The 15,045-nt window shown below is 45.2% G+C and overlaps 1 protein-coding gene across 1 annotated transcript in view; it reads right to left on the bottom strand.

Moving 5' to 3' along the window:
• The window catches only part of PHB1 (prohibitin 1), a 57,923-nt gene that overhangs the window by 8,117 nt on the left and 34,761 nt on the right, over positions 1–15,045 (bottom strand). Inside the window, exons 2-3 of the mRNA XM_085640898.1 lie at positions 10,339–10,458; positions 8,204–8,365 (exon numbers count right to left, since the gene is read on the bottom strand). Of these exons, the coding sequence (XP_085497024.1) occupies positions 8,204–8,365; positions 10,339–10,426 (250 nt within the window). The 5' untranslated portion in view covers positions 10,427–10,458. The remainder of the gene's footprint in view (positions 1–8,203; positions 8,366–10,338; positions 10,459–15,045) is intronic.

The following is a 15,045-nucleotide window of genomic DNA, read 5'->3' on the forward strand; positions in this document are numbered from 1 at the left end:
ACAGACACCGAGAGAGGGAGACAGACACCGAGAGAGGGAGGGAGACAGACACCGAGAGAGGGAGGGAGGGAGGGAGACACCGAGAGAGGGAGGGAGACACCGAGAGAGGGAGGGAGACACAGAGGGAGGGAGGGAGACACAGAGGGAGGGAGGGAGACACAGAGGGAGGGAGGGAGGGAAGGAGACAGATGTGTGAATGCCGGGTCTGGTGGCTCAGTGGACGAAGGCGTCCGCTGCAGGGGCCTTTTTTCAACCTCATGGTCATAGTTTTTTTTTTGCTCTAGCCCCGCCCCCTCCCCCTGCCCCCACCGGTGCGGCCCTCGGCCACAAAGCACACTGTAAATTTGGCCCCCGAGAGAAAGTTTGTGAGTACCCATGCTTTAAAGAATCATTTTCTCTCTGGATTTCCCTTCTCTTTTTCAAACTCAGGAGCAGCAACATTGTCGTGGTGTCACCAGGGATTTAAGTGGAATTTTTTTTCAATACTATATACAAGCAATAGTTGCTTATTTATCTTATGCAACTAACAACCACTGACAAAGCCAATAGATCTGACTTGTAGGAATGATGTGTCTTGTTGTATCATATCTGGATCCAATGATAAACAGCAAAATACAAGTCGGGCGACACACTGTGCTAGCTTACGTGTTTTTAAGCCACGCCCTTAATTACATTGACCACGACCCTTTGAGAGACCTCCCCCAGTTTTTCCATCCCACTTAAAGCCCCGATTGTAACCATAGTGGGAACACAGCCCTAGACTACCGAACAAACCGCACGGTCTATGCTAGGGAGGCACTGCCACTGGCACAAATTAAGCACTGACTCAATAGCCCCTGTCTGCGATGCCCAATTGGATCAGTCAGCCTAGAATAATGGACGTTGAAGTTAGCCTTGGATTCAAACTTCTGCGCTGTATGCTACAGGGTAATCTCAGGGCTTTAAGGGGACCGGGTCTCACCGTGTCTGAGCACCGGCAGTTTTTTAAAGGGGGCCTCGAAACGGGTCTCTTTCGGGCTCGGTTTTGTGCCTGTTGTCACTGCAGTCCGTTTTTTTCCAGACTGCAGTGACAGCAGGGACATCAACTTCTCAGTAGTGGAGTAGTTACGGCATGACGTCATGCCAGGTGAGCGTTGTAGGGGAAGAGGTTTCCCTTCTCCTTTTGATACTCGGGAGCAGCAGCACTGTCCTGGTGTCAAAAGGCTCTAAGTGGAAGCTTTTTCAATATTATATACGACAAGCCATAGTTGCTGCTTTTTTATCTAATGCAACTAACAACCATTGACAAAGCCAATAGTCCTGACTTGTTGTAGGTATGATGTTACTTGTTGTATTATATCTAGATGCACCGACAAACAGCAAAATACAAGTCGAGCAGCACACTATGCTAAGCACAGATTTTTTACTTTAGGTGTTTAAGCCACGCCCTTAATTACATTGGCCACGCCCATTTGTGAGACCCTCCAGTTTTTTCATCCCACTTAAAGCCCTGGGTAATCTATTTACAGAGAGGGTTCACTCACTTCGCCCGAATCTGGCGACAATTGAGGGATCCCTCAGTGAGCACAAAAGGACGTCTTGTGTAAAGGCAAGAGTCAATCCATACTTTTTTTTTTTCTACCGTAACCCTCCACCAGCACGGGCTCTTCCCCTCTGAGCTAACTTACCCAGCCTGAAACGAATGAACTGCGGGTTACTCATGGATCACCTTTAGAAACACGTGAGCGTGGAGCTTTCTTGCTGGCATTCACACCTGACCGAGCGACACGCGGCAGTGCTGCGCAGCAGGCACGTTGACCGTCAATGCTATCATATGAGAATTCCAGCTTGAACCTGCAGATTACAACACGGGGCTCCGCGGCATTAGAGGGCCCCTCCTACACCTCCCATAATAAAGCGCACGGCCTGGGGGCAGATACAGGAGTGTGCATACAAACACAAGGAAAGGAGCACTCCACTCAGCCCCAGTGTGAGCCTCACACTCCTGCAGCGAGGCAAGCACAGCAGGAAATCCTGCGTCGTGAAATGTGTGGCAGAGCACCCACACCCACTGACGTTTCTATTAATCACATATCTCAACAACCCTTTGTTAAAAATAATAACCGCATTTTATTATTGTTTATAGACTGGTGTTATTACAATCCAGATTATTTACTATTTTTTTAATCTCTCACTTTCCTCTTCTAAACCGTTACCATGTATGCCTCTCCACAACCCAATACCTCATTGCCAACGGGTGCCTACGCAAAGGCAAGACCAGCACTGCAGGCCGGTAGGCGTCGCTCTACATGCAAAGAGAGGCTGCTGCTCGTTAGTAATATTGAAAAAAAGGTCAAAAAAGTGGTTGGAATAGGAAAAGAAAACACATTTTAACCTGTTGGATTTCAAAATAAAATCAAATTTATCATTAATATGGATAACAGCAAGGACAAGTCACTTGGTAAGAGAACAATAATTAACAAGCGCGGTCCCGAAAGTGAAAGGAGGACCGCGCGGCAAGCATTGGGATCTCTGGTCTTTATGGGGCATTGTGTTTGAAACAGATGGCCCTATAAAGATAAGAAACCTTTTACGACGGGAGGAAAGCAGGCGAGCCCGTCCAAGTGGGCCGTCAGAAAAACCCAAAAGTACACGTCATAAAAAGCTCTTTTGCAATGGCTGGCCACCGTTTAGCATAAACGGTGACGCCAGCCAATGGAAGAGAGGGGCGGGGCTTAAAGCCCTTTACAGAAGTTACTGAAAATCATTAAATCTCGCCGAGTGAGCTGAGCATGTGCGCAGGCACGCCAGCCGAGACCTAAAACAAGCATTTACAATGCAATGGTCTCGGCATTGTTAAAGTAAGAGCTATTGTCACTGCTCATGACTTTTTTTGTTAATGTTTTTGTTTTTTAAACATTTAAAAAAACGCCATTGTTATTTACAATGTCAATAGCTTTATCTCAAATGCGAGACCTATTGCATTTGCACCCACACACAGAGCCACACACACAAAGCCACCCACAAACAGAGCCACTCACACAGAGCCACCTACACAGAGCTATTCACATAGAGCAACCCACACACAAATAGAGCCACCCACACAGAGCCACCCACACACAAACAGAGCCACCCACACATAGAGCCACCTACAAAAAAAGCCACCCACACAGAGCAACACACACACAGAGGCACACACACACACACACACACACACACACACACACACACAGAGCCACGCATACATACACAGAGCCACATACACACACAGCCACACGCACACACATACAGAACCACACACACACATAGATATAGACAAATACACATTAATCTTGGGAGACAAAGCAGAAGTGGCACCGTTGTTTCTAGATCTTTGCATTTATCACTAAAAATTAAGCATGACTTTTCCTATTGGTTGCTGCTCAGAGCCTGAATGAGGTTTTGGAAGTGTGCGGTTGAAGGTCAACTAGATGGCAGGAGAATGACATCAGAGAGAGTCTCCTAGGGGTGCTCGGAGAAGAGCGTTAGAAAGAAAGTGAAACCGATAGAAAACATTCATCTGGACCCTCGTTAGAGACTTACTCCTCTTAGCCTAGGCACAAAACACTAGCTTTTATCTTGAAATAACTAGGCGTTGCAGTATGTTACCAATGGAGTAATAATGCATGCAAAACGGGCAACACTCACTATTGTTTAACTCAAGCGTTTTAATCTAACACAACAACAAAGCTGCTTGTCACAAATGTTATTTGCACAAAGAGGTTTGTGCTTCCAGCACTAATACATAGGTTTAAATGATGTCACAGGACAATGTAACCTTAGCTGGGGAGGCGCTGTTACTAGCTCCGCGATGTCCCTTTGGCACCAGCTTCAATTAGCCCATCTATTGCCGGCAATTTAATAGCGCTAAAATGCTACCGCGCAATGTCGACGTCTTACGTGCTACAGGCAGCGACATTGAGCCCTGAAAAATAAAACACACAGACCGCCCCCACCGTCCCCTGTTTGGGTTGAAGATGCGGAGCTGCGCTACGTCAGTTCCTGGAGCAATATATATGTAGTGTGCGCGCGCCGGGAAGAAGACATTCTGGGGAAGCTGGTGGCGGAGGACGCGGGGGGCGGGCTGAGTGTAGATAGTGAACTGGGACTTGGAGGCGGAAGGAGTAGAGGGTAAAAGGAACTAACAGTGAAGAAACTCACGAGGCAATGAGTTTTAGGTGAACCGGACGCTCATTGGAGATAAAAGACGGTAATATTGAAAAATACAACGGTGTATTACACTCGCGAAAACCGACAAGTGAAGTAGAAAATACAATAGTGGTACCGACACTTACCCGAGACGCCGGGACACCACCGCTTTTCTCCGAGGCAAAGCAGAAATGCCTCGGAGAAAGGCAGCGGCGGTTTCGGATTCGGGGGAGTGTTTTGCTGTTATCTCCTCTTGCCATTGGCTGGAGGAGATAATTAGACATTCTGCAAAAAACACGCCCCCGATACGAAAAGGACGGGGCCTGATCGGAGTGACGGGACCTCTTCTCCAATGGCTGGCCAGCATTGAAGAGGCCAGCCAATGGAGAACAGGGGAGAAGAGGGGCGGGTTCAAGCTCCTCTTCTCCGAGTCATTAAATCTCGGATCGAGACTGCGCAAGCGCAGCCTTCGAGCCGAGACCTAAAAAGAAAGCTCTTCTTTAGCTGCTGGGCATGTGCCCCCCTCCGCCCTTTTTGTGGCCAGCCCGGCCGGGGAGAAGTTTTGTGCTTAGCTCTTGCATTGAGCGCCCGGTCCTGCAGTAATGTAATTATTGCGGTCAATAGAGCTCTGCCGAGGGCGTCATTAGAAGGTGACAGTGATAAACGAGCTGCGCAGAGGGCCCCCGCCCCCCCGTCTGACCCCCAGCCCGGGAGGTAGCCATAGAAACACCTCCGGACCCTTCAACACTGCTGCAGAAAGAGGGGTGCGGGAGGGGCTGGTCTCCCAGGCACCCGGTCCCTGCACCCCAGGACACATTCAGACAATGGAGCAGCCGAATCCAGGCTAGCAGGCAAAGTTTACCCATGTAAACACCGGACGTGACGACATCGGTCTAGAAACAGACCGTACCTGGCTAGCAATAATTGCTTTACTATTAGTGCTATTATTATGGGTTTTTAATAACATAATAATGATAATAATAAATCAACGAGAAAAAGAACTACTAATACATGTACAAACAAATAACAGCTGTCATGTGAACAAAAATAAAATACAAAAAATGTAATTTTTAGTTTATATTAGATATTACTCAAAGGGCACTAGAACAAAGAGAGGGCGAAGACTCGTGATAGTTACGATTATAACAATTATTTCAATATTTGGCAATAAATAATATTTCTCATTTTTAAAAAAACAATAGTAACGCGTCCGGGTTCCCTCGCAAATGCGCACTTTATAGTTGCACGTTGTAAAATCAGTATTTGTGATCGAAAGGCGCCAGTACCACATGGAACATCGGGGTTCCAAGGCTCCAAAGCTTTTATTTATGAACCCCCGCGGGGTCCGCAGGTTCGCGAGTAATGACTCGCGCGTCGTCTCACACAAACCGCTCAGCGCTGAATCCGGCCCATCATAGACGGTTCCATTATTGGGGGACGGACTCCGCAGTGGGGACCCAGGACATGTGCTGGTGTTTACCACACCATGTTGAAATTCTCGCAAAAAGTGGGCAATAAACGGGGTACAGGGCACGAGTTTTGTGCCCAGAGGCAGCAGACAAACTCCTACCCGAACTCAATCAAAATAAAATATGTGAAACTCGTGTAAATGACATTCGGCAGTTCAGCGCCTGCTCTCGAGGCTTAGGTGCTGTAAAACACGAAATACGAATTATAAATATAGTATTATAGGTGGTGTAACAGTCGAGCCGAAAAGCAGTTCTGTTCTTGGCGTTCGCACGAGCACTAAAATAATTTTGCCTTCATAACAGAACTTCTCAGAAAGCGATTTTTCTAAACCGGGGCCTGCGCTAGCAATGCGAAGGTTACAGCGCCGAATGGTCGCTGCTGCACTCCGTTGTTAAGATAGCGCTATGGCCTTGTTGCATATGGGCCTTTAGAGCGATCTAAATATGTCGTGGACCCGGCCGGCAGCCCGTGTCTGAGGATAGCGCTGTTTCCAGCGCTGAAGCGCTTTTCAAGCAGTCGTGGATGTGCTGTTTTTGAGTAGGAGAAGTTCAGATGTCAACAACAGGTCTATGAGGGGCAAACATTGTGTGCATGGAAGAGCAGTGCACACAGGCAGGACTGTGAAGTGCATGGAGCGAGAACACAGCATTTAGACAGGTCTGTGAGGGGCACTCAGTGTGTGCATGGAGAGAGAACACAGCACACAGGCAGGACTGTGATGGGCACACATTGTGTGCATGGAGAAAACACAGCACACACAGGTCTGTGAGGGGCACACATTGTGTATTAAAAAATGCGTCAGACACCGGGACACCACCGCCTTTCTCCGAGGCATAGCAGAAATGCCTCGGAGAAAGGCAGCGGCGGTTTCAGATTCGGGAGCGTGTTTTGCTGTTATCTCCTCTTGCCATTGGCTGGAGGAGATAATTAGACTTTCTGCAAAAAACACGCCCCCCGATACGAAAAGGACGGGGCCTGATCGGAGTGACGGGACCTCTTCTCCAATGGCTGGCCAGCATTGAAGAGGCCAGCCAATGGAGAACAGGGGAGAAGAGGGGCGGGTTCAAGCCCCTCTTCTCCAAGTCATTAAATCTCGGATCAAGACTGCGCAAGCGCAGCCTTCGAGCCAAGACCTAAAAAGGCCAGGCCATACAGCAGAGACATTTACGCTAGTAACAGAATACAACCATATGCAGGGCCATTAGAAACATACCATTCTGCAGCTACGACGTTTTATACGTAGATATGATTTTGTTGTACTTGCCACATCATTTTCTACATGGTTTGCACACTTTAACGGAAAAAAAAAAATTATTCAAATTTCCGCACATCCAGTGCACTGCCGTTCCAGACAATTTACAAAAGTTAGTCACCTTGAAAATGCCAGCTGCTGTTCAAATGGATTTAAAAGGAGGGGGTCTGTTTGCCATCTTGTTAGATCATCCTCATTTGATGGACTGAGAAAAGGTTTTATCTACAGCGTAAACAAAACCTTAAATACACAAATGTATTGGGACTGGGTGGATATAACGAGTCCATTGTTACGATTTGTTTTGTTTCACTTTTAGTACAAATTCCCTTTCGCATCACACATGTTCCCGAGGATGCAGTTATTTCAACAGGGCGCTCACAGTTTAGAAGAAACAAAAGTCTGTAGCATTTCTTTTAATGTGTCCAAGTCTTGAATCCTAAAATACCTCAGAGTAGGAGACACACAAAATAAATATGAAATGTACTATTCAGTTCTGAAAATAGGTTTTTAGGTCTCACCTGGTCTGTTGTCGAAAGACCAAAAACTTAGTGGGCTTAGAGCAAGAGCATTGCTCATCATTGGGCGGCTTTCATGTCACTCCTTTGCTTGCCATTCAAAGACTTTCCTGGCGCTTCCTGCGTTTGTCCCTCCCCTGAAGCAAACTACCTTTGCTGTCCTTCTGCTTGGCTGGGTTGTATGCTGTCACTGCTCACATTCTGGGAACTACCGTTTGCATTTTCTTTCAGCATTCCACGAGTGTGCATGCATTTCCTCGATTATTCCCTAATGTACAGCGCAGAAATCACTTCCTTTTGTGCGTTCCGTATTGCTCCCTCACCCCACGCCCTTAGCTTGTCCAGGCTTTCCCCACCCATTCTGGGATTTCATACATTTTTTGCATGTTAGTTTCCCAGTGCTGCTTCATTTGAGTGGCCTTGGGCCAAGTTCATATAGCAAAACTGCATGCAGATGTTATTTAAAAAAGACAAAAATAGAAATTTTAACTAACCCGTTATCCCCAATTTCTCAAAAGCCACACAATATATCTAAATTGTGCACTCAATTCTAGCACCTGCTGCCAAGGTGTCGTCTAACAAGAGGACTATAAAGACTCAAACATAGCATTTCTGGAGCGTTGGCTGCATATCCCTTTCATACATGAATTTTGACAGAATAAAGACTTGCACGCACTTTTAAAAATTATGTTGGGACTGTTTGGTTATTCTTATGGAAAGAATTCAATTTGCATAAGGTGCACCTTTTGCTGTATTTGATTCTGTTAAAAATGCATTCAAGCCTAGATCATTTGCTCACCTTTGCTGCCAGTGATAACTGGAATGTTGCGCGGTCGTGACCGACAGTCAAAAATGATGGGCTTCTGCACCCACGGGATGAGGAAGTGTGTCCCTTCTCCAACCACGACATCCTGAACACCACGAAACCGGTCAAAGATAACCGCTCTGTGCCCAGCATCCACTGCAAGGGAAAACAAGACTGGAGTCAGAGTAAGTGATGGACTATCACAAGCAAACAACAAGCACTGGCATAGCCAATACATCTCGCTTTTGGGACCTCAAGTGATTTTTTAGAAGTAATTATGTTTCAGTGAGTGGTATTATGTGGGGTGTATGTTGTATTTATTGTCTTGTTATGTGTTATGTAATTATATGGTTGTGGTAGAAGGATAGAGAAGTGGTAGAAGGGTAGAGGGTTAGTAGAGGGGTAGAAGAGGGATGGTAGAGGGCTAAAGGGTTAGTACAGGGGTAGAGGGGTAGTAGAGGGCTAGAAGGGTAGTAAAGAGGTAGAGGGGTAGTAGATGGGTATAGTGGTATGAGAGGGGTATAAGAGGGGTAGAGCGATAGAGTTAGAGGAGGGGTAGTAGAGTGGTAGTAAAGGAGTAGAGGTGTAGAAGATGTGTAGACGTGGGGTAGAAGAGGGTTAGTGGAGGATTTGAAGAATTGGTAGTGGAGGGGTTGAAGAGTGGTAGTAGAGGGGGTAGTTGAATGTAGGTGATAGGTTCTATACAACCTTTATTGAAAGCTACCGTAGTGGTAGCTATGGAGAGCAGCCTTCAGGTTAATTTTTGAAGCAATGCAAAGAATTTACTCCTGGTAATACTGAGAAAAAATCTGCACTTTCTAACAGATATTACACAATGTTAGCTTACTATTAAAATACTGGGATATTACAATCGCAGCTCCCGGTAATTCGGAGACCAAATCTGCACTTTCTAACAGATATTACACAATGTTAGCTTTGGGACACTGCCTTTAGGACTGCGGGCGGCACTTGGGTGCTTTTTCAGGTGCAAGCCCCCGTGCACAGACGGCCCCAAGAATGTTGGTCCCAGGGGCCGAGACTCGAACGCGGCTCCCCGCTCCCCTCAGAACGGAGATGCAGGGGCTCTAAGAAGGGGTAACACTGCGAAGCCTCGTTAACAACTAAATGGTCTTTCACCGACCTTTGAAGTACTCTGGTACGGTGCAATCAGACGGTCGCCAGCCCGGGAAGCTGTCTCGGCCCAGGCTGGCACACACAACAGGAGAGAGAGTGGTGGAGATATGGCTCGGATGCGTGCCAGTGCATATTTTGTCCCTCTTTGTGGAGAAAGTCCACCACAAAAACGCGGACTTTGGAGTGAGACCGCTCCAAGTCAATGCCGCCAATGCTGAATTTCAACATTCAGCAGAGTGGGGTGATGGTTGTATCGAAACTCACTTCTCGAAACAGTTTCTGAAACCCCCTTCTGGAGGGTAACACTTGGTACACTATTAAAATACTGGGATATTACAATCGCGGCTCCCGGTAATGCCGAGACCAAATCTGCACTTTCTAACAGATATTACACAATGTTAGCTTTGGGACATAAGTTGGCTAGTTTCTTTCACCGCCATGAAAGAAAACAAACACGCGCGCATAACTCGCGCTAAAGAAGGAGGCAGCAGGGAGAGGGAAGACAGGAGGGGGCCTGCACCAGTTTCCCTTCCGGAACGAGCAGGGGCACCATATGTTTGCACGTTAATTACACACATATGGTGTCAAAGCTCCCTCCCGCAAGGGAATTGCCAGATGTGCACACGTTGCCATTAAAAGCAATGCAACGGGTGCACGTTTTTGGCGCAAGCATGTTGGGGAAAAAAAGGTTTACAGAAAGACAAGCCATAAAACAATGCTTGTGTGAAGTTAAATACACTTCCGGGTGGGGCAAGTGATTCCCATACTCAAGTAATTCCTCCACAAATAAAATTAATAGAATTGCTTTAATATGCTATGCATTCAAAAATCTACAAAAACACAATCCAGTTCATACCCCAATTCGTGGACTTTGAAATGTTTCAATCTAGCCTGACCAAAACAGCAACGAAAAAAACTGGAAAAACATCTAAATATCTCTAAATTCAGCTCCAATTTTCTCACATCATTTGGCTGACAGGTTGCATTCTTCTTACCATTATAAAGAGCAGAGTTGGCCACTCCTCCAGCGACTGCCAATCCCAGACCTAACTTGCCAATGGTCTCAAATAGCTTAGCAGCCATTATTAGTCTTGTGTTGGCTCCTTCAGTTTAACCTGCAGAAACAAATGATATTTTGTTAACGCAATCCAATAAAATCAAACACTACTCAGAGAAATTCCTTTAAAAACTAAATCAATGGAAACATGCATGAGCAATATCAAATCAGCAAAATATGCAACGTGCCAGTCAGGCTCAGTCTATTTACAATCTCCAACAGTATTTAATCAAAATGTCCAACTCGATGCATTTCCAGTGAACCCCCGGATATAGCCAGCCCTTTAATATTGCCAGCACTTGCAAAGAATACAAGTGCTATCCTGCACAGGATATCCCCACAAGAGCTCATGTGTCATTAAATTCCAGCCTGAAAGGATCAGCATCTCTTAAAAGTTAGAAGGAAGGGGGGCGTCCAGTGGATAAAAAAAAAAAAAGAAGAAAAAAAAAACTGCGTATGGGCAAGGAGGTTGCGGGGAAGGGTAATGCATTTCAACAGTCTTACATAAGGATGTCCCTTGAGTGATGGGCCAGAAGCAATCAAGTTGCGAACATCTAAAATTGCTAACAGAACTATTGGTAACACCACCACATATTCAGCATTCGCCAAAAGAGAAAATCATTGCTGGGTCCAAACTGAGGAGGCATTGTGTGCAAAATAAAGATGGATTGAGATACCATACTTGGGAATTGAGTCCACATCTCTTCGATATTTTTAAAAGTCATCCTTAACTTGTTCTTGGCACAGTCATACTGCCCAAACCAAAACTTCCCAAACTATGTCACACTGTAGATCTAAAGTGCACTTTGATTGTAAAAAGCAACTATTTCTGATTTTGTGTAAAAGTTACCCTTAGATCCTGAACGGCTTGTGAAAGGTGCTACATATTAATGGACCCGACTTTTAACAAGTGTACTACCTATGAGGACCAGAGTTTAAAATGGTATACTATGTTCGGGCCAGGGTTATGTACTCACTGCACATTGTTAAATGGACAACCATACAAATGTTCAACCCACATTCAGACTTGCAACATCAGCGCCCACTCCAGACATGCACTTATAGCATCAGGACCATGTGCTTAATCAACATTCTCATGATCTTCGCATCACACTCCCTAACACAGCAGGATCGCTAGTTTAATATGACAAGCCCAAGACAAACGTTGACCAAATACAACTCAACTAGACAGTATTCGAATAGAAACAAAAGTCTGTGTTGCTAACTGGGAATAGTGAAAAAGTGCAAGATATGTGAAAATAGCTGACTTGACAGTGGTACTAGCAAGAGGTTTACCGGCTTTTAGATTATGCTATACCTGGTAGAAGTGGCACATGTTGAAAGATCATTGCAGGATTGCAGTTTACAGGCTCAAGAATAAACTCAGTTTGTGCTTCCCATGATCCAATGTCAAACATTTCCAGATTACATCAATGTGAATATCTTGCACGGTTTGCACGTTGTCTGGAAAGCTCTGTTGCCGGAGCATGGTCTGCACTATTTGAATCCCCTAGATCAGTGGCCTCCAAACTTTTTAGAATCACGACCCACTTTTCAGAATGACAAACTCTCGCAACCCACCTATGTTTGATGGAAAAGAGGTGGGCGAATATTTTATGTACCCAAAGAATCATGTGGTAGCACATTCTCATTTATAGACAGCACGTTTTCTATTGAAATGGCCACTAAATCTGCAAACACGTACAGTTTTACGGATAAGACTATATAGCACACGAATGAAACTGTGAGGAAATCGGGTTTCTTAGAATATTTAACGTTTATGCAGCACCAAGTAAAGTGCCCGGATTGTTTAGTTCCTATTAAAATCTCTAGCACACTTCAGAATTACTAACACGTGAGCTACACTTTAACATTCCTGAATGCATAGTTCATTTACAGGTATTTACATTTCGCTTTGGGTTGCAAAAATATACACCTACAGCCTTTCCTTCATACTCCATGTACTCCAGCAAGGATGGTTACATAATTCCCTTTAAAACGTCCTCACACTTTGCAGAGTAAACAGCAATCTCCATGTTAAAATATTAAATCAGCCCGACATCTGACCTCTACCTCTGAAGCACCAGCAAATGGGACAAGAGAAACGTGTAATTTAAAGGAATCTTTAATTATTGCTCGGACTTTCACGACTCACCAAAAGAAAACAGGCTGGCGACCCACAGTTTGGGAAACCCTGCCCTCGATACAAATAAAGAAAACAGCATCTCTCACCGATCAGCACCTCGACAGAAAATGTAAATTAAATGAATTTCACATTGTAGCATTCCAAGTGGCAAAATCTTAAGTTCCTCATGCTCACCTCTGCCACCACCTGAACTATAGTTAAAAACAAGGGTTTGCAACGTAAAGCATTAGTCACTTTCACAAGAGCAAACATCTGGCATGCTCCATCTTGGACGTAAAGAAGCCATGAACTAAAGGAACCCATGGTCCAATCAAGTGTACTGTATGGTCTGGGCAATCAGACATCAGTGGAGACGTCGGAGGGATCAGAGTGGCCCAACTAGAGGCACCCATACCTTGGAGTAAGTGTGACTATAGGACGGTGTCCCCACTCTGTCTCCGAATTAGGATCATCATTGATGAAACTCGGGTATGCAGATTGTGTGTCTACAGAAAGGGCAAGTATAGCCAGCCATTTAGGAGTTCCCTAACAGCTAGTGACAAGACTAGGAGGGAACATTACTAGTACCTTCTTTAGGGATCTGTATCCTGATGAATGCCAACGACCCTACCAGGCGGCAATCTAGGGCAGAAACATGTTGATACAGCAGACAGGGTAATGTTGTTACTTTCCTATATAACCTTACTATTAATTTTCTTTTGATCCTGCCAAGTGGGATCCACAATAAAGGTTTTGGATACCCATTTAGACAGTTTTAGATTTTTCCTTTACATTAGGGATCCTATCTGTCGAATTCTTTCTTTTCTATTTTCTACTTTGAGCTCCTACCTGGACGTTGGTCCGCATCAGGGAGTCGTAGTAGGCCCTATGATGAAGCATGCCACTCATTGAGATGGTGAGGGCAATGTTTACAACCCTTTGGGATGCCCAAATTGGTTCTTAACCACCAGAGGTAACTGACACCATAATTTGCCTCTTTGCTTTCCTGTTACTTTTCTAACTGGCGTGGGACCTTGTGACCCACTGCGTAGTAGGTAATGTACTCCTAAATTCTTTACCCCTTAGTAGACGTCCTTCTCATTGAGTGAGTAGTATAAGCTCTTGGGAGAACAGGGGAAGGCTCAATCTCTCGTCCCTTCTTTGTTGTGGATAAAGTCATTAGAGACAACCCAAGTCCTTAAACAATTATTAATTTGCCCACTAATTATGTGAACAGCTCCACTCCAGATATCCTGTACCTGCCTAGCAGGAAAAGAAGCAGATAATGAATTACAGTCAAGTATTCGTGAGTTAATGGCTACCCAGAGGCTTTGTGTTTTTTGGTAACTGCAAGATTGGTATTATTCGAGTTGAATTATTTTTATTTTTTACATTACAAAAGAAGTCATCTTCCTGGTGTAAGACATCTGCATATAGGAGAATGCCTAGATTTTTAACTTGTGGGACCACTGCAACTGATTCCTTGTAGAAAGAAATGGGCCAAAATCTCAGCCAGCAACGAAAAGAACATAATATGAAACACGTTCTGCCAGAATTTAACTTAGGCCAAATTGACTTCATCTACGTTTACAGCCATGGATGATTGGTCAGAGGCATCAACCATTTATAACAATTTGTCACAACACTGGGTCCGAAGACACTGCGGATAAGCAACCACAAACGACCTACAGATATAAAAATTACTATGAAACATTTGATTTAATTTGTTATTTATAAAGCGCTGTGAATCAACCCCCTGGGGGTATCTCAGCGCTCAGATACGGCAGTGGAGATATAAGAGGTACTCAGGCTGGGAACAAGACGGTTTTGAGAGCCTTCCTATATTTCCAGTAGTCGGGGCATTGTCTTAGGGCCAGCGGAAGCTGGTTCCAAATACGGGGGGCAAGATAGGAAAAGCATTTCCCTCCTGTGCGTGCTTTCTTAATCTTAGGGATTTGAAGGAGTGACTGGGAGCTAGAGCGGAGGGATCGGATGGGGGTATAGGAGTGAACTTTCTCTGCTAGATAAGGAGGGCTTTTTTTCCAAATAGCTTTGTGGGTGAGGCAACAGATCTTAAATTTTATGCGGAGACGTATAGGGAGCCAGTGTAGTTGAAGGAGGAGGGGACGAGAAGCAGATCTGTTTGGGGCGTTTAAGATCAAACGTGCAGCTATGTTCTGTATTACCTGCAGGCGGTCCAATAGACTTGTTGGCTGCTAATAGGAGAGCATTGCAATAATCTAATTTACTCATCACTAGAGTCTGAGTGAGGGTCTTTCTAATGGAATCAGGGAGATAGGGAAGTGCTTTCCTCAGTAGACTTAGGATGTGGAAGCATGAGCTTGCAGTGTAGGACACGTGTTTTTTCAAGGTAAGGGCCTGTTCGAGAAACACCCCGAGGTTTTTTACTGAAGTAGCCGGGGTGGGTGGGGAGCCCAGTTCTGGGGGCCACCACTGCGGGGACCTGAGGAAATCTGAATTTTTAAGATCAATTGTGTCCCCTATCTTAGACCCCAACGG

The sequence above is a fragment of the Triturus cristatus genome, chromosome 1_1, assembly GCF_964204655.1.
Source record: "Triturus cristatus chromosome 1_1, aTriCri1.1, whole genome shotgun sequence".
In the NCBI taxonomy this organism is placed as follows: domain Eukaryota; kingdom Metazoa; phylum Chordata; class Amphibia; order Caudata; family Salamandridae; genus Triturus; species Triturus cristatus.